The sequence below is a fragment of the Carassius gibelio genome, chromosome B14 (genome assembly GCF_023724105.1).
Source record: "Carassius gibelio isolate Cgi1373 ecotype wild population from Czech Republic chromosome B14, carGib1.2-hapl.c, whole genome shotgun sequence".
NCBI lineage: Eukaryota > Metazoa > Chordata > Actinopteri > Cypriniformes > Cyprinidae > Carassius > Carassius gibelio.
In genome coordinates this window covers 28212816-28239336 of record NC_068409.1, presented here as the reverse complement: position 1 = coordinate 28239336, position 26521 = coordinate 28212816, and the positions used below count along the sequence as shown (strand labels likewise).

Below are 26521 nucleotides of genomic sequence, written 5' to 3'. Positions count from 1 at the left end.
TTCGTCATGGAAAAACCCAACAACCGCGTGTACTGACATTTTTTATTATTATCAAATGTCAATTAAATATTTAAATCAAATGAAATAAATTACAGCATATTTGATATAAAAGATGCAGTTTATGTTGCAGCAACACAGTCGCGTCCCGGTCCCGTCGCGCGTACGTGAGGCTCGTGCGTCAGAGGTCCGTTGTGTCACGAGCAGCGTCCCGCCGGAGGGAGAGAGGGAGGGGTCCCAAACACAGTTTCTGTGTTGAGCTGCTGGAAAATTGCATTTCGTGCTTATGCCTTACATGTGCAGCTTCACTGTCGAAAACAAGCGCCGAGATTACTGCAGGTAAATTAGTCTACACTCCTCTAGAGCCGACTGAGACTAATCTTCGGGAGCATGGAGCTGGATCGGCGGCTGCTGCTGGCTCACTGCGCCGCGCACGCCCTCTCCGTTATCGCGGGACTCCTGGTGGTCGTGCCGCTCGCTCTTAACGGATCCGCTTTCAAGGGGAGGTGCGTGCTGTTTAGTCAGGGCTTCTGGCGGACGGAAAACCTGACGGTGGGCGAGGGAGAGTCCCGAGAGGTCACTCATCTGGTGCTGCAGCAGTGGGGTCCGTTAGCGGCGTGCCAGTTCGCCACATTCGTGGGCGTGTTCACCGTGCTGTACGGCGCTGTTCAGGGCTGGAGGAGCCTGTTCTACCTCCACCGGCGGCACGACGAGTGAGTCTTACTAATGTGACATTGAACTTAAACAGTTGGTACAAATACGTACCTATCTAACTAGTATAGCCATTTTTTATCAACAACATTAAATTAATATAAGTAAAAACTGAATAAAATATATAATTCAACAATTTGAAAATTATATATATTCAGCTTATGCTTTTTATATGTGTGTATATTAAAAATATATGTTTTATATTTAAATTGTGATATAATTTGATTGCAATATACACATATACATTTTAAGAATATTATTCAGTTATTTAATAATGCTTTAATTAATAATACATATATATTTTCCTGGGGATGAGTGGTAGAGCATTGCGTTAGCAGTGCAAATGGTTGTGGGTTCGATTCCATTATATATATATATATATATATATATATATATATATATACAATATATATATATATATACATTAAATTTAATATTTATACATCTTAAATATATATTTAATTCAATTATTTAACTACTTTTAATTGATATTTAATTATGTTAAACAAATTACCCACAAACGCTTTTGTTTATTTTATGGAAACATGTATGCTGCCACCTGCGTGATCCATTGATAATTTTTCTGCAGCACACTCTTCTCTGCCTTCCTCACTCTGCTGCTGAGTCTGTGTGTGCTCTTCCTCTCTGGAGGGGCCAGTGTTACTCTCACCCTGGGCCTGGTGTCCTGGTGCAACACTGTTACGGACCACAACACCAGACCCTACAGGTACACAAACCTTTAAATCTATAGCTGATGGGAAAACTGTTTGTGAAGCCCTTTTCACAGTACTAGTGGAATCAAAAGATTAATAACAATATAATAAGTTTTTTTTATAAATAATATGTTTACATATATTTTATATATTTATATTTTACATATATTATATGTTTACTGTGTTTATTTATAATGTATTTATACATACACATTCAGAATGTATTTTGAAAATACTTACATATTAAAAATATAAACAACATGTCTTTCTTAATTAATCATTTGACAGCACCACACAATACATATAGTTTCAAAGCAGCTTTTAAAGACTTGATTATGGTCCAAAGTAAAAAAAAAAAAGCATACTGTATTCATATTTAATAAGACAAAAAATACAATGTATACTGTTGAATACGTAGATTTCATTGATGAATGAAATGCCTACATAATGCTGTATTGAATGATTCTCTCTGTCTCTGCAGTTGTGCTGAGTCTCAGTCTGTTCCTCTGTATCTGGACGTTGAGACGTCCTCGTTCTACTCTGAGCTCAATTGTGCACAGGTAAAGGAGAAATTGAAGTAACTTTTATTTCGTTTTGAGATCCCATGCATATTTTACATGGAAACACATTATTGTAAGCATGTCTCTCTTTGCAGATCTCTCTGTGGTGTGTGACAGCTCTGTGGTTGGCTCACTCTATTTTGTCCTTCCTGAGGCTCTATCATTCTCACAGTCAGCAGATCAGCAGACCCTGTTTATCCAGGGAGAAGGAACTCCTCCTGGGCCAAACTCAAGTGGAGTGTCCCATTCATCATCATCATCCTCATCCACACTTGCACCCTTCACACACTCCCAGTGCCATACAGTGTTCATAGAAGTTGTACTTTGAGGTTGATCTGAGGCCAGTGTTAGTGATGGGAAAGACTGGTCAAAGATTAGCATAAAAGGGAATTAACATTTTATCTAAACAGACAATCCTCACAATTCTCATGCATGTTACATCTCAGTGATTGGAATTAGCCTTGGTTTAATCTATTTGTTACTTTTTATGCATTTAAGAAGTTGCTTACATTGAGGTAAAATGTTTTGTGTGCACCCATTTATAAGTTTGCCATAACAAATGTCAAATGATTGTCAAAAATCATTATATATATATATATATATATATATATATATATAGAACAGACCAATAGTTTGGACACACCTTCTATTTCAAACAGTTTTCTTTATTTTCATGACTATAAAAATTGTAGATTCACACTGAAGGCATCAAAACTATGAATTAACACATGTGGAATTATATACATAACAAAAAAGTGTGAAACAACTGAAAATATGTCATATTCTAGTTTCTTCAAAGTAGCCTCCTTTAGCTTTGATTACTGCTTTGCACACTCTTGGCATTCTCTTGATGAGCTTCAAGAGGTAGTCACCTGAAATGGTCTTCCAACAGTCTTGAAGGAGTTCCCCGAGAGATGCTTAGCACTTGTTGGCCCTTTAGCCTTCTGTCTGCGGTCCAGCTCACCCCTAAACCATCTCGATTGGGTTCAGGTCCGGTGACTGTGGAGGCCAGGTCATCTGGCGCGGCACCCCATCACTCTCCTTCTTGGTCAAATAGCCCTTGATGCCTTCTGTGTGAATCTACAATTTTCATAGTCATGAAAATAAAGAAAACTCTTTGAATGAGAAGGTGTGTCCAAACTTTTGTTCTGTACTTTATATATATAGCATTAATAATGCATTGCTCTTGCATATGCAAGATATCGTCTAACTTTATATGTTCAGCCATATAATGTGAATTTTAAGTGAATGGGAAGGAAAGACTAGCCCGTTGCATGTGCTCAAGTCTGACCCATGCTTGTTTTGTACTGTGTACTGTATACGTGTACCTTTTTTTTCATAGCCAGTGTTACTGTCACTCAAACCAGACGTTCTCTTTCTAATCTGGTGAAGGTTTCTTATATGAAGCTGTTTGTGTTGATGCAAGCTCCTGGTCCAAAATCCACTTTTGCTAGATATTGCATCATGTAGTTTATGTGATGGAAATTCAAAGACAAGGTGAAGCTGAAAAAAACAAGAATGTTGCTCATCTTTCTGAATCTGGAACCTTTGTCCTGGAGGTTTGTTGTGAAACACAAACAGTTGAATAAGAAACAGGAGGGAGATGAGAGAAATGTTCATTTATGGTTTGTAAAGGATGATGAGTGTGTTTTTACTGCTGTTTGTATCCATTATGTCCTATTTAAAAGCTCTTTTAACTTGAGTAAAGGTAGTACATGGTGTCTTGATCTTAAGTTGGTCAACTTTTTGTTTTTTAAATAAAATAATTACTCAAAATATTCAACTTAAACGGTAAAAACAAACAAAATAAAATATACACATCAAAATTATGTTATCAATCAAATAATTAAATGTTAATACCAGACTAAAAGCTATGAATTAAATAAACCACAGTCTCAATTAGTTTTTTTTTTTTTTTTTTTACAATTTTCAAACATATATTTGTGTGTCAATATTGCAATATAAATAGTGTTAAAATGTGAATACTTAAGGACTAAAACTCTGTACAAGTACACATAAAAACAACAAGAAATAAACTTTTTTCAGGGATTTGGAAAATATTAAGTGTGACATGCAAATAAACAGTTACTTGCAATAACATTTTCATTAAAGTGCAGTCAATGACCATATAATGTAATTTAATAAATCTGCACCTAACTACTCTTATTATTTATAACTTGTTTGATTAACATTAGTATATTTATTAACATACAAAATCATGTAATATAAGGCCTTGTATCCTCCCTGTCATAGTTGTCAGTAAAACGGTACATACTGTAATTATTACAACAGTTTCTATAAAACTGATAAATGGCTCAGCAGTAAAGGAAAGGGTTAGCTGGTTACTATTGCTCAGAATGCATTCTCCTCCTCGATACTGTTTGCACCTGTCCTCTGCAATCTTCGACAGCTGATTAAACTTCTCTGTCTTTCATCACAGTCCCTTGTTGTAAGTCAGCACCTTGCAATCTGTTGCCATGGCAATTTCCGGCTCAAGGTGAGATGCCTCAATCTGTGAGGAGCAAAGAATGATTAGCAAGCAATTCCCTGCTAAAATATTTTTTATTCAGAACACACACGCATGAAAAGATTAATGGCAAGAGGTCGACAGACAAAATGAAAGCCGCTGCAGCAATTGTTTGCTGTAGAGGAATCGGGGAAGTGATGCAGGTGTTGCTGCAGTACCTCTGACATCTGTGGGAAGAGACTGATAGCCAGCGGCAAGGATAGACCAAAGACTGCCAGACATACTAGACTGTGCACAGGCAGCATCATCCTGCGATGGGCCTGCATCAGAGGAAGCCTGGCAGAGGACAGCAAAAACAGACTCATTTAGGGAATTAATTACATTAATTATATTCCCATTCAGAAATGAATTTAAATGCAAGTGAAGAAAAAGTAACTCCATACTTTTCCAAGAAGGCCATAATGATTGGTGGAAGGACAAAGATTGGCAGAGGTAGAGCTACTCGCGTTAGTGCTGTTTCTATAAGTGCCTGAAATTGAAAAAAAAATCATATAACAGTGCAACATGGCTAGTAAGAATACAATTTTGCATTGATTTTAAAAATAAAACGGCATTATCAAAACACATTTTAGGCAAAAAAGCTATCAAGAGATTGAAATGGGGAGTCCCAGCTGTATAACTAACATACGCACGTGTTTGGCAGCTATCCGTGAGGATCCCACCACATTCCCGTTGCTGTCTAACACATCTATTCCCTCAGACAGCTCATTGTGTCTCATCAGAGCCACGTTACAGATGTTCGCACTGGCTGAGAAGTAAAACATAAACATATCTTAATGATGACCATCCATGCTAAACAAAACATGACATCCAGTTTCTGAGGAAGGTCATTTGTTCATCAACACAGATTCCAGCACATGGGTAGGTGGAAGAAAATAGCCACAGTAATAGACCCCACCCCCTTGACAGTTTTACGTTTATGTTGTTGTAGATGCTTGTTTTTTAATAATACAAAATAAAACTAAATAAAGGACATGTGTTCTAATAATCCTGGATAAATATGCATCATGGTTTCTATTAAAATATCAAGCAGCACAACTGTAGTTAACATTGCCTATAATAATAAATGTTGTTTGAGCATCAAATCAGAATGACTTCTGAAGGACCACGTGACAAAGTAATGGCTGCTGAAAATAATAAAAGGAAAAAAGAAAACTGTTAATTAAATTGTAAAGATATTTCACAATATTACTATTTTGCTGTATGACTGATCAAATAAATCAGCTGTGATTAAAACAAAATATTGCTGATCCCAAACTTTTGAAGAGTATTTTGTGTGTTATGCTTTCATACTGACAGCAGGGGGCGCTTCACGTAATGCAGAGTGTATGACTGCTGAGTCCAGCAAAATACTGCATCTGTGTAAGAACATACCTACAGCAGGGAAAGGGATGAACCTCTGTATGAACAGTCTGGTGACAGGGTTCAGTTTGCTGGATTTCTCGATAAGTACATTCAGTCCCACCTACAGGAAGAAAGAATATTACAAGTGAAACATTATGTAAGATGTTATAGTGGTATATTAGAACACTAACCATTTTATAATCATACATAAATATTCTTTAAAATTATTTTCATATCAAACATTAAATATATACATTTTATACACAGCTCATTTACATTATAAATCACACTCACACAAAACTGATCACTGACTTACTGCAATAGACACAGCGCTGGTGACGGCTCCCACATATCCCTGAAAAAACTTTGAGGTTGGTGTTGGCTAAAGGGAAAATTGGGAGGAAGAACAAGCATCAACATCCAGGTGTAGTTAATGTACCACAGACTGCTGTGCATTGAAAAAGGAAAAACCACTGTGAGGTTGTGAACCCCAGTCAGATGCAGAACAGACGTCTGGCCCTCAGGACACAACAATGATCATTCGAATGGAATCAAGAAGAGGAAACGCATCACTGAATGACCATCTGCATTCTGAGTTAAACCTCAAAAACTTGACCTGAATTAAAAGAGCATTTCAAAAGTGTACCTTTGTGGCATTGCGGTTGGCGTAGTTCACACAAGCGTTGTGACTCTGGTTGAGCCACTGTAGAAGAGAAATTCAAAATTAGCACGACAGTCACTTGAATTATTGGTAGATTGCTGTCAAATTAAAATAAATTTGATTTTCTACGAAGTCAGCTCCTTGTAAAAGTCAAACATATAGGAAATCAATTTAAGGACTACTGTAGTCTAATTCCGTATTGCTGTTGGGATACTGATGAAGCAGTGTTTAGGCTTTAGCCCCTTTACCTGCCAGAACACAGTAGAGGCCAAAGTCTGGTTTGGAAGCAGAAGACCAACAACCTGCAAGAAAACCAACTTCTGGTAACTATTTATCTAGTAAATGGGCATACAGCAACACCCTATCTATAGAAACAAAGGTTTATTACAATGCAGATTTCAACAGCTCTCATGCTTAGAAGATTTGGATGAGTCAACACTGGATGCATAATGATTGGTAAGGCTTCTTCTCTCATATTTGCTCTGTCTGTGTGGACTTTGTTTCGCGCCCTGATCTTTTTTACAAGCAAACAGAAGACTTACGATTGGCGTTCCAAACGGCACATAGCCTGTGAAATGCATCCAGAGAAAAGAAAGAGCAACAACAAATTAGGACTCAGAAATCAGATCGGAGTAAAAATAACCTCAGTGGCTCTCTTCATCTCATTTGCATTTGTTTGAATATTTATCACTTTAATTTTAAACAGTGTTAGTATGGTGCAATTCTATTATTAATTTTAATGGCATGACCAAACTGCTGCACACATGCATAACTAATTACTGTTTAGGGGAATAACATCTATAATATCATTTTGCTCAAGTCTTAATTCCAGTACAGCTAACAAATAACAACAGAAACAGATCATACTTAAATGCTAATTTAAATGCTTCTAACCCTCTCTATGCTCTTACCTGACATGCGGAAAGGCATGAAGATTTTTTCACCGGTATCAGGGTGAATGATGGCCTGAAAGGAGATGAGTCAGTGACTGTAATTCCAACCATCCTTTAAAAGTGACAGTGAACAATGAGCAGAAGACTGACCTGCTTCACCTTCTGAGCCTGCCAGAGCTGAACACAGAACACAAGTGGTTATAAAGCTCTTCACCACATATACCACATAAGTATCCATCGAAATGTCTGAGATTCACCTGATGATCTGTGATTCCTGGAGGAAGATTCCCTTGCTTAAAATCATCCAGGAGTTTGATACATTCTTTTAAACGACTCTATAAAAACAACACAGAAATCTGAAAGTACAATACAGAACTCATCCAGAATTTTGTATTAGTTGATAAGAATCAGTATTCATTCTTTATAGATGTGAAATAATCACAGTATACAAAAGAAAGGAAAGATCATCATGGGGTAAGCAGCAATGCAACTCACTGATTAATTGAACATTAAACAGACAAGATTTCCATACCTCCGTCACAAACAAAGTGGAAGGATCGATGATATCAATGAAATGTCTCAACCTGCCAAGAAATGTGCTCTGAGGAAGAAAAACATTCCTTCAGTTCCACAAACTTACATTCTTAGCCAGAACATAAGAACATAAGGATAAAAACAGGAAACCTACTCACAGCACAAACCAAAACATGATTACAACTTGCTGTTGTACACCTTAAATTGGCAAGAGCTGTTCTAATTTTAGATTCGAGTTAGACTGATATATTTTAGGGCTGCAGTGACAACACACTGACAGGTTGTGCAGAAATTGCTCAAAGAAGCGACGACTGCCTACATTAACATTCCCCCTGTCTCTGAACCCCAGGCAGCAATACAAGCGGTTTTCTGAGAGCCAACTGTTTCAGAGGCCCGATGGTTGAGCATGCCAAGGGTTTATTTGGCAAAGAACAGTGTAAAAGAGCAGCTTCAATCAGCTGCATCTTAATGATTTATCCAGGGGCAAGGCATACAAAAGCTGAAAGCAATCTGACCTTACAATATATGGCGAAGAGAGCAAGAAAATCTGATGTTGTTTGGCTAATAATCTTATTTCTGGGTTACAGACACTTGCTTCAAAGCTGTTACAGAGAGCCATGTGAGCGCATGTCTGCTGGAGAAGACTTGTTAATTATGCATGTGTTTCTGCTCCCCAGAGAATATGCAACACAGATAGCAGAGATTGAGCAGGAAGAAATACCCTTCTGATGCATTGATTTCACCTAAAAACAGCAGCAATAAAAAAAGAGAACTGTCTGCATTTATCAAGTGCTCTTTTGCTGGATTTTGCCATGAAACCAATCCGATTTGGATTTTGATTCTGCCACAACAGAGAGTGATGACAGAGACAGGGACAGACAACAGGCAAAAGACAGTATGTTAGCACATATATTTTCAAAAATATCTTGGACCAGCACGTCAGCTGGGTAGTTTATCTTTTGTTTGGTTGTATTCCCTGTGGACCCAAAGCAGACTTATTTGGGCAGCATATGGCATAATAGTCAGATGGAAACACCGAGCAAAGTATACGGTATATATGAGCAGACTAACAAAGGGAAGGCAGATCATACCTCGCCATTCTGCCCTCTATAAGACAATGTTAATGTAAGGTTCTTTTCAAATAGAAATTTACTGCAATAATATTATAATGCTGAATGTTTTTTTAAATGTAAATTTATATTGGAATTGACAGCATGCCTCAATATAAGCAAAACAGGTGTACTGAATATGACTGCAACACTTACATACATATATATACATATATATATATATATATATATATATATATATATATATATATATATATATAAAATTAATTTAGGTATTCAGAAAATCTAAAATTTCAAAATTGTTACTGTTTACAAGTTATCATTAATGTACATATATTACAAATACCTGAATCTACTATAATTCTGTATTCACACTTTTTTAAGTGTTCTTGAAATTTGAAATCAGATCAAGGATGATTATCCAGTGTTGTTCAGTACCATCAGAACTACCTATTGGAACATTCCCATTAACCATTTCTTGACTGATTATCATTTATGACTGAATCCACAGTATAAATAAATTGGAACACAGTACGGGTCTGAAAGGGTTAATCAGGATGACCTGGTGTTTCCATGGAGGCAACAGGACTTAAATAGATGGTCATTCATTTGACCGACACGAGCGCGAGAGATCTCACTGATAACACAGATGATGAGACAATTATCTGCATTCGTTCAGCAAAAGCGGCTCTATTTAAAATTGCTAAACTTGAATACCTGAGTTCATCCTGTGTATAACCACTTTTATTTTTGATAATAATAAATAATAATAATAAAACCGTGAGGAGAGGCAGCTTTTCCAGCTTTTCAGAAAAATTATGAACTTTGACAATCTACCGCGAAATCACTTCCACGCAATGCAAAAATAAAAGTGACCATTTGAAATTGTATTCAACAGCTTAACAAAAAGCATTTCCTGCTATTTGCATTTAAAAAGGAAAAGCTACTGTGCATGCATCTAATGTTCTGTGGGGTTTCTTATATAGCCATAACGGTGCTACCAAAACCTCTGTTACGCTCATCACGAACAATTGCATCGGCCCTGTTAAAATGCGATGAAGCAACGAGCAAAAGACACAATGCAAAAAAGCGTGAGAAATGGATGACTTTGGCAGAACAGTGCTGGAACAGAGCAAAGGTATCTACACATATATGTTGTTTATCAACGCCCATCAAAGATGCCCATACAAAGATAGCCTACACTTTAACATCGCGGCAAACTCTTTACCTGCTCGTAACGCGGTTTTCCCAGCTGAAACCCCGGACAAGACGCAGGTTCCGCCATCTCAGCAGCGCGGGAGTGATGTTAAATAATAAAAAGGTCCATGAGACGGAATTTGTAAGAATAGTCAACAGTACGAAACTAGTGAAGCAATAGCTCGCAAGGGTTCATGGGAAGTGTAGTTTCCTGATGAACTCAAGACAAAGCAGCGCAATCCATCCACACACAGCCACTGCAATTACAAAAGTCTGAAAGATATACATCACAATGCTAACGTAAAAAATCTGCTGATTTATAACAAATTTGAAGTTGAGCAAAATAATTTACATCTAAAGAATTACGATGGTTTGCACCAAATAGACATTTTAACCATAAAATACACATCCATAAAAAGTAAACAAATGATTCTGAATTATAATTTTGTCATAAATTCTAAGAGTAATGTTAAATAATGTTAACAGTTCATGATATTTAGACGCATGTAATACATAACGCATAGGCTACAAAAATAATGAATAATTCAGAACTGATGAACTAACTCCAAATATAATACATGTGTGTGTGTGTATATATAATTGGAATAGCTGTTTTTCAATGGATGATTCTTAAACTATTAAATGTGTTCCACCCGCACGCCTAAATATGAGGATTTTGTAATAAAAAAGGTCACTGAAGGACCAGAAAACACCTACCCATCTCCTGAATAACTGAAAAATAGACAATCTTGAATAATCACATTGATGAGCTGTGGTTGTTTTTATGATTCACAATCAACTGTACCATATATGAATCATAAAAAAAACTATATCAGACAAATGTTGCTGAGTGATGTCAGAATGGTTTAAAATTAACATAACATTTCCCATTTGTTGCTCTTAAAACAGTATAGGCTTACAACACTATACCAATCAAGCCTACAAGTCAGGACATAACTAAATTTATTTTTTTACAATATGTTTGTTCCACCAGAGATAATTCACTAAGAATGAAAATGAGTTCCCTCTGTCCCCATAGAAATGGTTAAAGATCAAATTTGCATTACTGTGGCATATTCATGTTAAAACAGGCCAAATCTCATTGTCATTCGACACTGAGCCCAAACAATGAATTCAGAGACACTGTCAGTTTGAGCTTTGATTCCCACAACATTAATATTTCATGAAACCCATCTGCACAATTTGCTGCTGTTACGAATCAGCTGACTGTAACATTTTATATATGTTCATTATGTACTTTTTACCAATACACTGTTTTTATGCAATATACAAAATGTTGTTACTATTATAATTTAGTCTAACGTTTACAAAAAGTGGGCCAAACACAATTGACGTACAATAAATAATCGAATTACTTCTTGTAAGTGCGCTAGTGCCACCCAGTGGTTCTTCAATACATCACTACTGTGATTGTGAGGAGCACCAAACTGTTCAGGTTTAGATGAAGCACAAACATCATGAACCCAAACAAGCCTTTATAGAAGTCATTTACGGTGTGTAAAGAACTCAAACGAAACACTGCAAATGATTTTAAAACTTTATTTTCAAATAACTTTGAAAATGAAGCTGTTTGAAATAATTAGCAATAAATAAAACAAAATAAAAAATACAAATGTGAATGTTGTAAATAAATCCACAGGGGCACAGAGCAAAATGGAGATTAAAAGGCAAAATGAATCAGCAACAATCTTGAATCACAGTGATACATGGTTCTTTCCTGCAACACATGTCGAAATTGGAACTAAAATAAAATAATTTATATACATATATATTTTTTTCAGGATGTATTGTTGTTGATGCACAGAAAAATGTATGCCTTGAGTCAACAAAATGTAACGGGAACCCTGTACTTTCTTTACATCCAAAACTCAGACATAGAACTGATGTTCTTGTGTGACACAATCTTATTTCCATCAGCCTAATAAATTAGGAAACATCAACCAAGAAAACACTGAATACTGTATGATTAACAAAAGTTACACGTAACTTTATCTTTGAAAACTGAACAAAAACATTAGTATGAAACCCAATCAGAATGAATATCAGAGAAAATCACAAAGCCGCTCTAACACGATGAAGCTACAATGCAGTAAAACAAACAGATCTTCCATTGTTTTTGTGGTTTAGAAAGCTTAGGCATTTGCTTATCACTAAATTTGCTACGTTAGCAATGATCTAAGTATGCTGCAGTGCTAAGGCTTCATGGATATATTTTGTGTAGCATATATTAACTCCAGCTACAGTTTAGCAGGTTGTATTGCATAGCTTACATGTTTGCAGAGACAATCTGCTTTTGTGCGAGTGCTTGATGGAAGTGAACATGCACTAATATCAGTGGGTTCTGTGAGGCAAAGCTGACTGGCTCAAGCACAACGCTTCTGCAAAATACATATTAAGGTGCTTTTAAAGCTATCAAGAAGAAAGATATTTATTTACATTTACTTAATATTATTTAAAGCAGTATTTTACATCAACTTTGACACAAGGTGTATTAGACTACATAATATGTATTAAATATTACTGTTATTAAATTTCTGGATTCATATCGAACAGTGTAACATTAGTTTTAATACCATGTGATTACTACGTCAACAATATTTTCTTGAAATCTGGACAGGATTGAGATTATATTGACATTAGTTGAGAATTAGGAGTTTTCTTTTTTTTTTTTTTTTTTTGTTCCAAATATGTCCAATTATGAGGAAAGATGAGTGTTAATGTTTAAAGAAGTCAATTAATAAAGGCAGTGGTTTTATACTTGCATTTATGGATTTGTATACATTTAGAGACATTTTGAATGCATAAAGATCCCAGAACTTATTTTCTATAATGGAAATCAGCACATTTATGAAGAACACATATTTGTGTAGATTCTATGAATATTTACATCTACATGTGAACGACAAAATCTAATTATACAGTCTTTTTTTTTTTTTTTTTTTACTTTTAACCACTGCCTTGTGCTCTCAGCATAACTAGGAGTATGCTAAACCTCAAAGATTGTGGATTTGGGAATCTAGTTAGAAGCATGCAAAGCTTTATCGTGTCTACGTGTATCTGGCAGTTATCTGAAATCGAACAGAGCATCACAAATGGCTTTAGATCAATATGAGGTGTTCTCGGGACGGAGCAGATCACTGTAGTCATTTTGGTCTGGCGCGTACCTGCAGCAAGGTCGGCGTCTGCTCCATGATGCGCACCAGCAGCTTGTCAATGTAGTCCTCCAGGTCTCTGACCTGAACCTTCATCTTCTTCAGTTCGGCCTCACGTTTCTCCAATAACGCCACCTGCACCTCAGTTTCAGCCCGCTGCTTCTTGACGTCTATTTCCTGCTGAAGCAGCAGAGCTATCAGCTCCATGTTCGTCATGTTCTGGTACTCAGCCCGAGCCTCCATCAGAGCCAGCTGCACAGGAGACAGGTACAGAATCATGAGAAGAACAGAAATGAAACACTGTGTCATGTAGAGAATGATGAACCAAAACTACTTCATTAAACACTTCAGCTGATCTTTGATCACTTGTGCGTTCTTTAAATATCTTTATAGTGCAATCAGCACAAGTCCATATTCATTTTAATGAGACCCTAAATAACCTCTCAGATCAATATGTTTGTTTCACTGTCTTCTTGTAATCTGTGCTGATTGCACTTTTCCAGAACCGGGGTCAAAGCATATCTTCCAGTTTCACTAATCAGCGTAAATGAGAAAATTCCACGGACCACTACGTTTTAGAAAGGGTATCAATTACTTTCATGTATAAAGACCAATTTTAATGTGTGGATAGAAATGTTTTTTTAATATTTCAATATTTGAATGCAACATTAAAATGCTATATTGAAGGAAATTATTAATATAAATAAAATACTATATTTTAGTAGGGAGTGCTAGTAGATTTACAGCACATTTAAACTTCCAGTACCTGGGTTTTCTCCTCCTCAGCAGTGGATGCTGGTGCAGATCGCGCTGGGTTGATGGTGGACTTGAGTTTCTCCAGCACTGAGCGGCTTTCAGGTTTCTTCTCTCCCTGTAGAGCCGTGTTGGTCAAGGGCTTCACTGGGTGAGGGCTGGACAGCGGTGCAAACAGGACATAAATTAGGTATTTACATTGGTCTGGGCATTTCATCATGGTGTAATCAGTACTGTCTAAGGATCTTATATTTTTTCTTTAAGCCATTTTTTAGATGTTTATTAACATCCTTAGTTCATTAGTATAACAAAGCAATAGCTCACAGTTGAGGAAGCAATGGTTAAAAGTAATAACAACAAGTTGCTTTTTTATCTCAAGAGATTCAGTTCTTAGTTCTTTCATTTAAGCAAAAACTTGTTTGGAGATCTTCTCTTAGCAGTGTTGTTAATATTAACTAAAATTTAAACATAACAAATTTTTGTTTTCATTTATTGAAATAAGGTGAAATGACTAAATCTAAAAAAAAAATATATATATATAAATACATAAAAATAAACACCGCTGTAGTACTGAAATCATTAAAAGTGAAATATATGTAAACTGAAATCTAGTGTTGTCAAATAATTAATCACACCTAAAAAATTTTGTTTGTTTACATAGAATGTGTTTGTGTACTGTGTAGATTTATTATGTCTATATAAATACACACCCATGCATGTATACATTTAAGGAAAATGTTGTTTATATATGAAATATATTTATATATATAAATTATATAAATATATACATGTACATATTTTCAAAATATATTCTGTATGTAAGTGTATTTATATATAAACATAATAAATATTCAAAGTACACAGATATATTATGTAAATAAAAAACTTTTATTTTGGATGCGATTAATCATTTGACAACACTACTGAAATAAATAAATAAAACTTATATTATACACGTTGCCACTTCTAAAAGGTTTTTTTCTAAAGTCTCAAGCAATTTAATATCAATACTGTCTAGGAGAAGCACTTTGAGAAGATAGCTCTCATAATGATAGTCAACATCTCGCATCAAACCTCTCAAGAACACTAGATGCATACAATACAACTGTCGTCTAACTTCAGTTACCTCTGCAAAGGAATATGTGTTGCTGCCAAACAGAATGAAAGCTGAAAGAAGCAACATAAAAGCAAAGATGAAAAATGAAAGAACTGAAAGTAATGCAACATGAGCAAACAGGGAGGAAACATAAAAAGAGATGGTGCTGGAAAAATGCCTTTACATTTGTCAAAGTCCGAATTATAGCAGGTTGTGAGTGGAAAAACAAAGTTTGTTCTAGGGCAGCATATGTGAGAGAATTTATGAGCCTGTCTTAGTGCACCTGTGAGAGAGAGAATGAGCTCATTTCTCAGGTGAGAGCAGAGGTGAGTGCGCTTTTAAAGGCAGTGAGGTCTCACCTGCTCTCCTCATGGGCTGGCTGTGTCTCCTCAGGTGAGAGGGAGAGCGGTGCGTCAACTTGGGGCTGGGTGGTGGAGGAGCATGTGGAACCCATGCTGGGCAACTCGACTGGGGGGTTCGCAGGAAGGGAAGGGTCAGGGTGGAGACAGGAATTAGTACCTGCTAATGGGGTGTGTGAAGGGGAAGGATCATGCAAAATGAGATCTGATGTAGGATGAGGAGGGCCTGGGAACGAATCGGCACCCCAGATGGTTTTGGGTGAGCCTGTGGTTGAGCGCGGTCTGAGGCGGGCTGATCTGACTTCTGTTTTATAAGGGCTTCTGGAGTTTCTTGGAGCTACTCTTGCATGCAAGTCCTCAAAGCTTATTTGTTCCTCCAGCATCGAACAAGATTCCTCAACCTTGTTCTTTAAGAAGAAGACTTCAGAGTTTAGGTTACCTTCTGTTAAATGATTATGCATCTTATCATCATGTGCAGTGAGCAAGTCATTGTCTTTTGCTACCTCTTGCTTGATTTGCAATGCCACAGTGTTGTCTTTGCTCGAGCATGTTTGAGTGATCACAGTGAGGTCTTTGTTGAGGAGAGCTTCAGCCACGTCATAAGACTCACAGTTAAGCTTTGAGGCAGTGTTTTGGTGTTCACAAGTGTCGACTTTATGTCTTCCCAGTTCTTCACTGGATCCCTCAAACGGTGACGAGCCATGATTATGGTTTTGTGAGTCAGATGTGATATTACTACAGGTGTTGTTTGGTGAAAACATCTCCAACTCTGATGCCATTTTAGACAATATATCCTCTGGTAATCCTGGGGAGCATCTGGGAAGCGAGGAACCATTCAAGTGCAAATTTGAACAATCTTTGGATGATTTAACACCATCTTTATTCATTTCAAAAGGTGGTTGCACCTCAGACGGTGAACTTCCAGAATCAATAAAAGCAAACTCTGAGGTACTTTCTGTATTGTTGTTAGAATCTCTAGTTGAGAGGGTCAACAAAGCCACTCCATCGGTTTTAGTCCTGCATTGTTGTTCACTGGAGATCTTTATTTCACAGGACGATTCTGAATCGTGTTTTGGTTGTGTCTGAGGTGAACTGCAAAGTGATTCAGTCACTGTGGTTTCCCAGTCAGATGGGAAACACAGAGTTTCAGGAACCGTGTACTCACATTCAGGACCATTTGGTGAGGCATTACCATCATTGCTAGTGGCAAAAGTTTGACCCCTTGCTTCCCCAACCATTAATTCATTCAGTCTGATACCACTGTGCAACTCTGCATCTATTTTGTTACACCCTACTGGAGAAATATGGTGCAACTCTGCATCTGAACATAAAATCTCAGAATTTCTCTTCAAGTGTCCATCTTTCGCATGCTGAAGGGAGGCGAAGTCAGTCTGGGAAAGGAAGCAGGCCTCTTTCTGCACAGCAAGCTCCTGGGCTCTATCCAACCAGCTGTCCATGGTGATCCCTTGTGTCCTCATGGGTCTACGTGGTGGTAGAGGAGGAAGATCCCATGGCCTTGAAAAACCCATGTCAACTTCATCGACCCTTAAACCAGCGTTCGCTTTGTTGGTTACACACTGGTTTGTATTATGTGCCTTTGAGAGAAACGGTGCCGATGGAGGTCTGGCTGGAGTCCCATTTGGTGATTTAATCCGGCTGGTGGCAAATACTTCAAAATCATCCCATTCCCCAGCCCTCTCAGATTGAGAGTAGTTCGGATTAGTGTTCGAGTTTCGATCTGGTGTCTCAGGCATAATAGCCGGAAGAGATCTCTGTCTGGACATACTTCTGGGTCTTTCCCGTTTTATTGCATACATTTTGTTCTGTGCTCCATTATGGAGGGGACTGCATCCGACTGGATAATGATAAAGACTGGAATTAAGAGAACAGTAGCCAGCAGTCGGAGACTTCAGTGCTTCCTCGGCTATAAGATCCTCAAAAAAGGGGTTTTGCTGTAGTCGTGTGAGGAAAGGGTTGGAGGGAGAGATCGAAGTGGGTGTTGGGGAAGAGTGAGTGAATGGGCTGGTGGGATTGCCACTAGGGGGAGACACCGAGCCAGTAGTGCAACCGAGGGGAAGAGAGCATGGGGGCTGACTGGGGGAGCAAGGGATCTGACAGGGGGTGTCTGAGCTGCTCTCTACCTTAGGAGAGACTCCCAGCCTGCGGAGGGAAGGCACAAGTAGTCCTCTTAGTCATAATCTAACTATGAGTGGGGAGGTGAGAGAGACTGTTCTTTTCTATTACAGAGACATCTCTCAAAGGGATAGTTCACCCAAAAAATGAAAATTCTGTTATTAATTCCCCTCGTGTCATTCCAAACCCGTAAGACCTTTGATCATCTTCGGAACACAAATTAAGATATTTTTGATGCATTCCGAGAGCTCTCTGAACCCTCCCATAGACAACAAGGATCCTAACATGATCAAGGCTCAGAAACATAGCAAGGAGATTGTTAAAATAGTCCATTTTAGGGACATCAGTGGTTTGACCGTAGGTTAAAGAAGCTACAAAAAAACGTTTTTGTGCTAAGAAGACAAAAATAACACATTTATTCAACAATTTGTCTCCTCGTCACCCTAGCGCCATTTTGGAGCACATCACATATGTAAACAACGTATGCTGTTCTGCGTTAGCAGCACCATATGTTGTTTACATTGTTTACAATTTGATTTAAACGTAAACAACGTATCTGTATACATACATTGCATACGTATGTGATACTCTCCAAAATGGCAATAGGGTGACGTGGAGGAGACGAATTGTTGAATAAAGGAGTTTTTTTGTTTTCTTTGTGCAAAAAAAGTATCCTTGTAGCTTCATAAAATTACAGTTAAACCACTGATGTCACATGGACTATTTTAACAATCACCTTGCTACGTTAATAAGCCTTGATCATGTTAGGATCCTTGCTGTCTATGAAAGGGTCAGAGAGCTTTCAGAATGCATCAAAATATCTTAATTTGTGTTCTGAAGATGAATTAAGGTCTCACAGGTTTGGAATGACATGAGGCGGAGTAATTAATGACAGAATTTTCCTTTTTGGGTGAACTATCCCTTTAATAGAAGAAAAACGGTATTTGGATTCAAATTTGTTCATGTTTTGATCAGAAGTGTCTGGCATGTTTTGAACAGCTTGCACACTGTTCCTACATAAATACTCCTGGCTTAGCAGGAGCACAAGGGTAGAAAAGACACTTCCTGTCAGCCTATAAACTCTAATTAAGGGTGGGTGATATACCTGTAAACATGATAAATGGGAACCAATTAAAAAAAATGGTATAAATCGTGGATCATCATCTCTAGTGTGATTATGCTAAAGTGATGTTTCGATGTTGTTGCCTTTAAAAAGTTTAGCATTTGCATGCATTTTTAAGCCTTGCCAATTTAAACTTAAACAGTTTTAAAACATTCAAGCAGAATAAGACATAAGACATGAAATAACTCAAGTTTTGTTTCCTCATTTCACATAGCATGAGTACTGAATTACATTCTTTTCATGGTTATGTTGCTTATTGTCAAATATTCAAAAAGATATAAGGCAATGCCAATCTTTGCAATACCGTTTTATTCACATAAACACTGTTGGTGATGTTTTTAGTGAACATAAACAGAAAATGGGATGTGTATATAGTGTGTATGATGTATCCGTTTTAGAATAATATACCTGCTGACTGTGTAATTTAATGTCTTTTAATCAAACAATGGGAAAAAAACAAGTGAAAGCATTCACTGATTGTGAATGAACTACTTTTTTAGCTTTAATTAATAATCCCTGTATTTTTAATTGATACAGTGAAGATTTGATTGCTTTATTCAGTTTCTGTAGTATTTCTTACCCCTTTCTTTTATTTCAGTTAGTAGTTTACTTGTTTTCACTAAGCTTGAGAACTTATTTTTATTAAGTAAGCTACTATTGTGCATAATGTATAATTGTAAAATTTAAATTTCATATAAAATTTGATCATAGCAACTTTATTTCAAGCAACAAATAAATAACTACATAAATGTGTGACATACATTGTTGATATAAAATTACCAATAAAGATTTGTCATATCGCCCACTCCTAACTCTAATAAAAATAAAACGGGTTAAAACTATAAAAAATGGCTGAATGTGTCAAAAAAAAAAAAAATTGTGCCGATGAATGAAAAATAAATTAATGGAATTACTGAAATGTGAAATTAAAAAGTACAAAAAAATGTAAGTGGACATTTCTTTAAAAAAAAATTGCTGATGTTTTTGAATGCTTCAACAAATCTGTGGAACTGGAAAAACACTTTTTTATTAAAACTCACACATTAACAAACCCTTCTTTGAAAATGTCTTGACCTATGTTCTGCAGACCAAGAGCAATATAAAGGACTGAGATGGAAAAAGCTGCTGCAGTAACTGTTGCATCAACAAATTCAAACACTCCTATTTCTAAGAATATTCTCTGAGGACCAAAATGCAGGCTGACATTCAAAGCCATCCACTTAAAAACCAAATATCCCTTTAGAAGCACGACTGGCAATAAATATACAGATCATGGGGAACTTCTATTGATGATATTGGTACACAAGCAGAGTCAGACATCTTTTGTACTGTAACATAAAACCTAGTAGCCTTGCTTGGCCTTCACTCACCTTGGCTTGTTCTGGGAGTCACCCGAGCCAAACCATCCTCTGCGTCTGCCCTCAAGAGGAGCAGAAACCTGGCTCTGCTCCGGCTTGGCTGGGAGAGAGTCACTCCGCCCGCTTGAAAACAGAGTTTTCCTCAGCTTTTTTCCTTTATCCACCACTTCCACCGTGGTGGCGGGACTCTGAGCTTCATCTGCCTCACCGTCCTCCTTCTTGCTCTTTTCAATAGACCAACGTCTCCCATCGCTCTTCTGCGAGTCTTCACCACGTCGGGTCAGATTCTGGAGAGAGCGAGAAAGGGGCGCACATTTCTCCAGCAGGGAGCGCTTGGCCGGGATGGTGCTTGGACTCTTGGGGCTGACAGGCTCGGATGAGTAGATGTGGCTACCGTTGATGCAGAGGGTTGATTTGGAGAGCGGCATAATTTGGCCTTTGAGGTTTTCCACAGCAGGGCTGGGATGAGGAAGACCGGTGATCTTACTGGCTTCATCACTGTGTGCACGCTTGTGAGTCATCACTTTAAAGAGAGAGGTCACAGAGAGAAGAGAGAGAAAGGGTACAGACAAAGTTCAGTAATGGCCCAAACCATACATCTTTATTCACTCACCCTCATGTCATTCCAAACATGTTTGACTTTCTTTCATCTTTGAAACGCAACAGAAGATATTTTGAAAAATGTCTCAGGTTTTTTTTTGTCCAAACAGTGGGTCCAATGTTGTTGTTTTTTTTTTATGTCTTTGAATATGATGCACAGTTTAAAATAAATTCATAAGAGTTTAGAACAACACATGGATTTTCATAAACTATCATATGAAGTCCACAACTGACCTTTCATCCCACCTTCAGTGTCCATTCGGAAGGGCTCCATCACTCTGCTGCTGTAGATGGGCGTTCTGGACAGCTCTACTGAGATGAATGGATCCCCGGCAGAGGAAGCCATGCTACTGTCTGATGCCAATGACGAACACGACCGAGTGTCTGAATTCTTGCGCAGCTTCCCCTTAAGGAAGAAGTCTTTCACCTTACTCTGGTGTACATCGACCCCCTCTTCCTCGCCCGGATCATCTGGTCCACCATCTCCTGCAAAGGGAGGACCTACAGATCCTGATAGTGCGGCGAAGCGACCAGGTAAAATGGCGGAGGAGGATTCCACGTCTCCTCTCTTTCTTCCCGTGACGCGGTCCTTCAGCTTTCCGAATGCAGAACGGGGCTTGTCCTTTATGGTCAGATCGTACATGCTAGCGGTCATGTTGTTGCGGGTGAACTGGACGGTGACCTGCAGCTCCCCCCGCTCCTTCTCCTTCCGACCAGCCTTGGAGTGCAGCTTGACCCACCTTAAACAGAGAAAGAAAACCATCAGCTGAAAGAAAATTTATATTTATCACTTAGTTATTTTTTACAAACTTAAACTAATCTTTAATAAATATCTAATGCAATTTTTGACTTTACATTATAATGCCATAATAAATAAATTAACTTGTAGTATTTAAAATAAATGATCTTTTTATAGTTATCATAACATAAATTATGAATCATCTTAATGATCCTAGTTTCCGTTAAACTAAGTATACAGTTCCCTTCAAAAACTTTTATTTTGTTTTTGAAAGACATTGCTACTTTTATTCAGGATGCACTGAATTGATCAAAAGTGACTTTAAAAGATTTACAATATTACAAAAGATTTTCTTTCTATTCATCAAAGTATCCTGAAGAAAATGATCACTGTTGCACAAAACTCTTAAATAGCACAACCGTTTTAAATATTGACAGTGCCTACACATGAATAAGTTTTTTTTTTTGTAATATTACAATAGAAGCAGTTATTTAAATTGTAATATTTCTCAACATTACTGCCTTTACTGCATCAAATGCAGCCTTGGTGAGCATGAGAGACTTCCTTCAATTTTAATTATTATGCTCTCACTTGTCAGCCTTATCTTTTATAACGCTGGCTTACAATTTCCTGCTCCGCACTAAAGCAAGCGGCTACGACCTATACTGCAGCGGGGGCCTCCTGAACAAATGTTACTGCCTTAGCACGATGCCGGCCCTTTGTCTCACACAGAAGTAGCGGTGAAACTATTTCCTCCATTTCCGGTAGAGCAAGAGCACCTCATGTGTGCAGGGAGCCAAGAAAAACGCCTTACACTGGCTGATGCAGAAGAGAGAGAGAGAGAGAGAGAGGTGCAACTCTGAGCTCAATTAAAGCCAGATGTGCAGAACAGCCTCACGCCTACAACAACACGTGATGACTCAGACTCAGACATCTCCATACGTCTCTCCACATGACCTGAAGCGCTGAGGGGCATACATGGCAGTGCAAACTTTAACTAGAAAATGAAAGTTCGTCAAGATAAACATTGAATGTTGACTTGACAAAGTCATTTGTTATGCAGTTAGTAGACCGCTTCTCCCACCACACTCCTGCATTATGGTTGCTAGGCCGTTACTAAGGTGCATTGTAATGGTTAGTGGTTCTCAGCCTTTTAACTCAAAGATTCCTCATTGTCCGACACAGTATCCGAAGGACCCCTCATACAGACCCAGATCTTTTCAGTATTTTTACCATAAAGACAAAGCTGCTTGTCTTAAAGTAAGAAAACAAACATTTTGATATATTGATAATAATAATAAATATATTATAATAAGTAACCACAATTAATTTTCTAATTCCAGACATTTCAAGAATTGTATGTTCTTCAAAAAAAAAAAAAAAAAAAAAAAAAAAAAAAAAAAAAACGGTTGCACTTTATTTTACAGTGCGTGTACTTACATGTACTTATAATGTACTTAGTGTATTTATCTAAGAAAGTTCTGGTAATACAAGGTAACTACATGGAGTAGGTTCAGGGTTAGTACCTAGTTATTACATAGTTATTGTAATTACTAAAATAAGTACATAGTATGTACACGAGGAACAGGACTGTAAAATAAAGTGCTACCAAAAACAACAACAGCACACACGTTAATCATTAAGCTGGGAAAAATATAATTTTACAACAAAAAACTACTTACATCTTGTTTTTTGTTTTGGCTAATTAGATTGTATAAATAATAAAAATAATAATAAGTACTTATTTAAATAGAAAAACTGATCCTGTGGCCCCTTTTGAAGTTCAGATGAGATTTTCTTGAATCACTTTGGCAGATTTGGGATTTTCAAAGCCTGTGACATGCTGAAACTGATAAGAAACAAATATATAAATTTAGTTTATATCTTAAACTTTAACTTGCATTAGGCATTTATTAACATCTTAACAGTCTATGAATCAGTTTTGATTTAGTGAATCAGTTTAATGTTTAGTTGAACATTATGTGTATTTAAGAGTTGAATTGTGGACGTGAGAATAAAGGAAGGCGTATTAAATATGAAAATAACAATGTTATTGTTGCTCAGCATGCCTCACTGATTTCCTCCCTCACTTGTTTATAAAGCTTTCAGCCAAAAGGCCCCCACCTACCTCCTCTCTTCCTCCCCTCCCATGACAAATGATTTACTCCTCCTAATGATGGCACTATTAAACATCTAGTTGAATTTCATCTATTAGAAGCTTTTAAACAAGAGCAGTATTCAAATAAAAATAAACAATGAAAAGAAAAAAAAAGCAGACAAGATTCCAGGAAGGTTACGTCTGTTGGAGTGCACTGAAATGCATGTTTGTTGAGTTCAGGGCAGACTCTGTGTCCATTCTGACACATGCTGGTACTGACGCAAACACACTCATGAGGACTAGATGCAGCATGCCCCTCCAAGTATGTTGCTGTTGTTGTGTCTGCAAAAGCATATCCCATTACTCTGGTATTCAAAACAGTGTTGAATTTGCACTTCCCATAGATCCCTTGTGTGGCTTCAACCACCTTGCAGTTGTTTAATATTGCATGTGACATCAGTAATTTAGCTTATGTTTTGGTGGCCGGTCAAAGACTCTTCCTGCAGTCCTGTTATGTTGCAGATGGGAATGTCTGTCCAACTGTGAAATGGGTGCACAGAAATTCTTCCACCCAAAAATCACAGGCTCAAGGTTTTGGCATGCCTGTGTCAAATATCCCAGGACTATATCAACTGAAAAACAATGAAAGCTGTTCTTTAAAAATATATAGGCTATACTTTTTTTTACACTCACTCTTGGGAATGAAGAGAAGTGGTAAAACAAGACTAAAAATGCCATGAATGTTTTTTATTATACATGTAGCCTATAATCATAGTAGGCCATCATTGAGATAGGCTTACTACTATAGTTTTAATTCATATATATATTTTTTTAAATACATCTTTAATGTTTTTTACAGTCTATACAGTTTCTATTTTATTTTTATTTCAGTTTTATGTTATTTCAGTAGCCTACATCAAATTAAAATATTTTGAGTTAACATTTATTTCAAGTATTGAAAACTAGCCTATGATATTTCTACTTAGACTATTTTACGCATTACTTGCTGAAACATAAACCTGAGCTGGGCAGCTTACTTTATGAAGATTAACCGTGGTTAATATAGTTAAACCACAAATTAACCATGTTTTTTTTTAAACTAACCATAGTTTAACCATGATATTTGTAGTAAAACTGTGGTTATACAAATGGTAATCAATACACCAATAAACCATGGTTACTACACTTTTACTACAATAAAACCATATTTAATTTTCGTAAGGGCTGTCTTCTAGCTACTAGTCTAGTGGTTATTTTTTTTATATATTTTTTAAATGCACAAATAAATGAATAAATGGTAATCTTTCAATTCCACGTACCTGATGCCATCACTGTGTCATATCACTGTCTCAGTACAAAAGTCTCAAGGAAGCTCGACCAAGGGGCCTATAATTGATCCTATTATTAGCTGCAATACTCACTCATTTCTGGGACACATTCCATCCTGGAAAACTTTGTGGAGGGGAATAACAGCTTGACCGAGAAACACGTCGAGCCCGATGAGCACGCGGTGCATCACTGTGAGCACGAGACTGCTGCTCATCCCACCCGCCTCTAGCAGCCCGGGCAGCAGCTCAAACGAGCACTCCTCGCTCCACTGCGGCTCCTCAGCCTTCTCCACCAGGCCGGTGGTGTACTTCTCCTTGCCCACCTGGATGATGGTGTAAACATAGCGGCTGCCCTGCTTGCCCTTCGTCCGCAGACCCCTCGCGCGAAGGACGGTCACGTTGACGTGCGTCGGGACCCATCTCTGCTCGTCGTCGTCCAGGCTGATCAGAGGCATCCCGCTGCGGTTGGAGTCGCAGTTTGGGATGATCCAGCAGAATGACACTTGCGCACTGGATAACTATGCACTGTCCGCGCCCTCGCGCCTGTCCGCCGCGCGAAGTTGCAGTGAGACAAAGTGCTGCATTATCGTCCAACTCAATTCAAAAGAACAATCACAATCGTAACGTTTTTAACCACTATCTCTTGCGAGTCAAACTTCACATTAATTTATCGTAGTGGGCGTTCTGGACCCTCGGCGTCACCACCACAACAGATTTTGACAACTCACTGCACTGCTGCTGCGGGGCCCGCCCTCCAACATTTTGTGGGGGCTCCGCAATAAAGTATCCAGCTGAATTAAAGAGAAAGGCGACTCAAATCCGTGCTGCGCTAGTTCACGTTCACCTCAAAACATAGAAACAATACCGGTGTGAGCTCTGCTTCGACAGGGAGCACGCGGTGATGAGTGTGGGAAAACTTATCCACGCTGAACAAGTTCACTGCAGTAAGTGGCGTTTGTGTCGTCAACGAGTTTCGAATGAATCATTTCAGTGAACGAGTCGGTTGGTTTGAACAAATATTATACGTGAACTGATATTGTTCTCATCTTTTTTTATACACTGAAGCCTTCGAATATCATTCGAGTAGGATCTGCAGAGATGCACATTGTGAGCGTAATCAACTCTGGCCCTCGAGATACATTTTCATGCAGAGTTTAGATCCAACCTTCATCAAACTCACCTGCCTGTAACGGTCTCGCAATTCTGAAGAACTCGATGAGAACCTCTGGTCAAATAAATGAAAGACAGAGGAGTCTGAACGAACTGAACTGGAACACCGGCTGCCAAAACCTGAAGAGAGATAAAGGCGCATTTAACCAAGCGGCTGAGTGAATGGTTTCATGACTCCCTCTGTTACCAGCAAAAAGAGTCAGCGAGTGAATCAGAATCGTAATGATTCGGTCAGTAAACCTATTCAAAAGATTCGAATCAATGAATCAAACCCCATCACTTCTGCAGTACAGTGAAGATAGTTCTGAGGGTGGAGTTCGACGCTATCTCTGTTCAACTGTCTCATGATGAAGATGAGTTTTTTCCGGCTGAACTAAATCTCTG

At 37.8% G+C, this 26521-nt stretch overlaps 3 protein-coding genes across 5 annotated transcripts; 1 reads left to right on the top strand and 2 right to left on the bottom strand.

Moving 5' to 3' along the window:
* The first annotated feature begins 180 nt into the window (after window positions 1–180).
* Window positions 181–3699, top strand: LOC127971791 (transmembrane protein 179-like). Its single transcript, XM_052575019.1, has 4 exons — window positions 181–710; window positions 1298–1435; window positions 1903–1981; window positions 2077–3699. Exons 1-4 carry the CDS (start codon window positions 388–390, stop codon window positions 2293–2295), a joined length of 759 nt encoding a protein of 252 aa, XP_052430979.1. The 5' UTR covers window positions 181–387; the 3' UTR covers window positions 2296–3699.
* sfxn5b (sideroflexin 5b) lies at window positions 3582–10418 on the bottom strand. Its single transcript, XM_052575018.1, has 14 exons — window positions 10239–10418; window positions 7939–8007; window positions 7664–7741; window positions 7557–7583; window positions 7425–7479; window positions 7056–7081; window positions 6762–6815; window positions 6499–6555; window positions 6169–6234; window positions 5883–5973; window positions 5141–5256; window positions 4892–4977; window positions 4667–4784; window positions 3582–4493 (listed from the first exon to the last, which is right to left on the bottom strand). The coding sequence occupies exons 1-14, from the start codon at window positions 10293–10295 to the stop codon at window positions 4416–4418; spliced, it is 978 nt and encodes a 325-aa protein (XP_052430978.1). The 5' UTR covers window positions 10296–10418; the 3' UTR covers window positions 3582–4415.
* A 1335-nt stretch (window positions 10419–11753) lies between these two features.
* LOC127971882 (rab11 family-interacting protein 5) lies at window positions 11754–26071 on the bottom strand. Of its 3 annotated transcripts, none has more exons than XM_052575171.1 (6): window positions 25061–26071; window positions 21049–21542; window positions 20215–20725; window positions 15589–17748; window positions 14147–14291; window positions 11754–13632 (listed from the first exon to the last, which is right to left on the bottom strand). In XM_052575171.1, exons 1-6 carry the CDS (start codon window positions 25420–25422, stop codon window positions 13372–13374), a joined length of 3933 nt encoding a protein of 1310 aa, XP_052431131.1. In that variant the 5' UTR covers window positions 25423–26071; the 3' UTR covers window positions 11754–13371. The 3 variants fall into 3 exon arrangements, with proteins under 3 accessions (XP_052431131.1, XP_052431130.1, XP_052431132.1); XM_052575170.1 differs by having other exon boundaries at window positions 21037–21542; window positions 25061–26068; XM_052575172.1 differs by lacking the exon at window positions 15589–17748 and having other exon boundaries at window positions 21037–21542; window positions 25061–26043.
* Window positions 26072–26521: the final 450 nt, after the last annotated feature.

Bases quoted from the DNA above. Each gene is read 5' to 3' on its own strand.
- LOC127971791 (XM_052575019.1), top strand. From the start codon at position 388: ATGGAGCTGGATCGGCGGCTGCTGCTGGCTCACTGCGCCGCGCACGCC. The intron at 711-1,297 runs GTGAGTCTTACT...ATTTTTCTGCAG, and splicing joins CTCCACCGGCGGCACGACGA to CACACTCTTCTCTGCCTTCC. The intron at 1,982-2,076 runs GTAAAGGAGAAA...CTCTCTTTGCAG, and splicing joins CTGAGCTCAATTGTGCACAG to ATCTCTCTGTGGTGTGTGAC.
- sfxn5b (XM_052575018.1), bottom strand. From the start codon at position 10,295: ATGGCGGAACCTGCGTCTTGTCCGGGGTTTCAGCTGGGAAAACCGCGT. The intron at 6,235-6,498 runs GTACACTTTTGA...TTTTCCCTTTAG, and splicing joins CCAACCGCAATGCCACAAAG to CCAACACCAACCTCAAAGTT. The intron at 4,785-4,891 runs GTATGGAGTTAC...GTCCTCTGCCAG, and splicing joins ATTATGGCCTTCTTGGAAAA to GCTTCCTCTGATGCAGGCCC.
- LOC127971882 (XM_052575170.1), bottom strand. From the start codon at position 25,422: ATGCCTCTGATCAGCCTGGACGACGACGAGCAGAGATGGGTCCCGACG. The intron at 20,726-21,036 runs GTCAGTTGTGGA...CTCTCTTTAAAG, and splicing joins CACTGAAGGTGGGATGAAAG to TGATGACTCACAAGCGTGCA. The intron at 13,633-14,146 runs GTACTGGAAGTT...TCTCCTGTGCAG, and splicing joins CTGAGGAGGAGAAAACCCAG to CTGGCTCTGATGGAGGCTCG.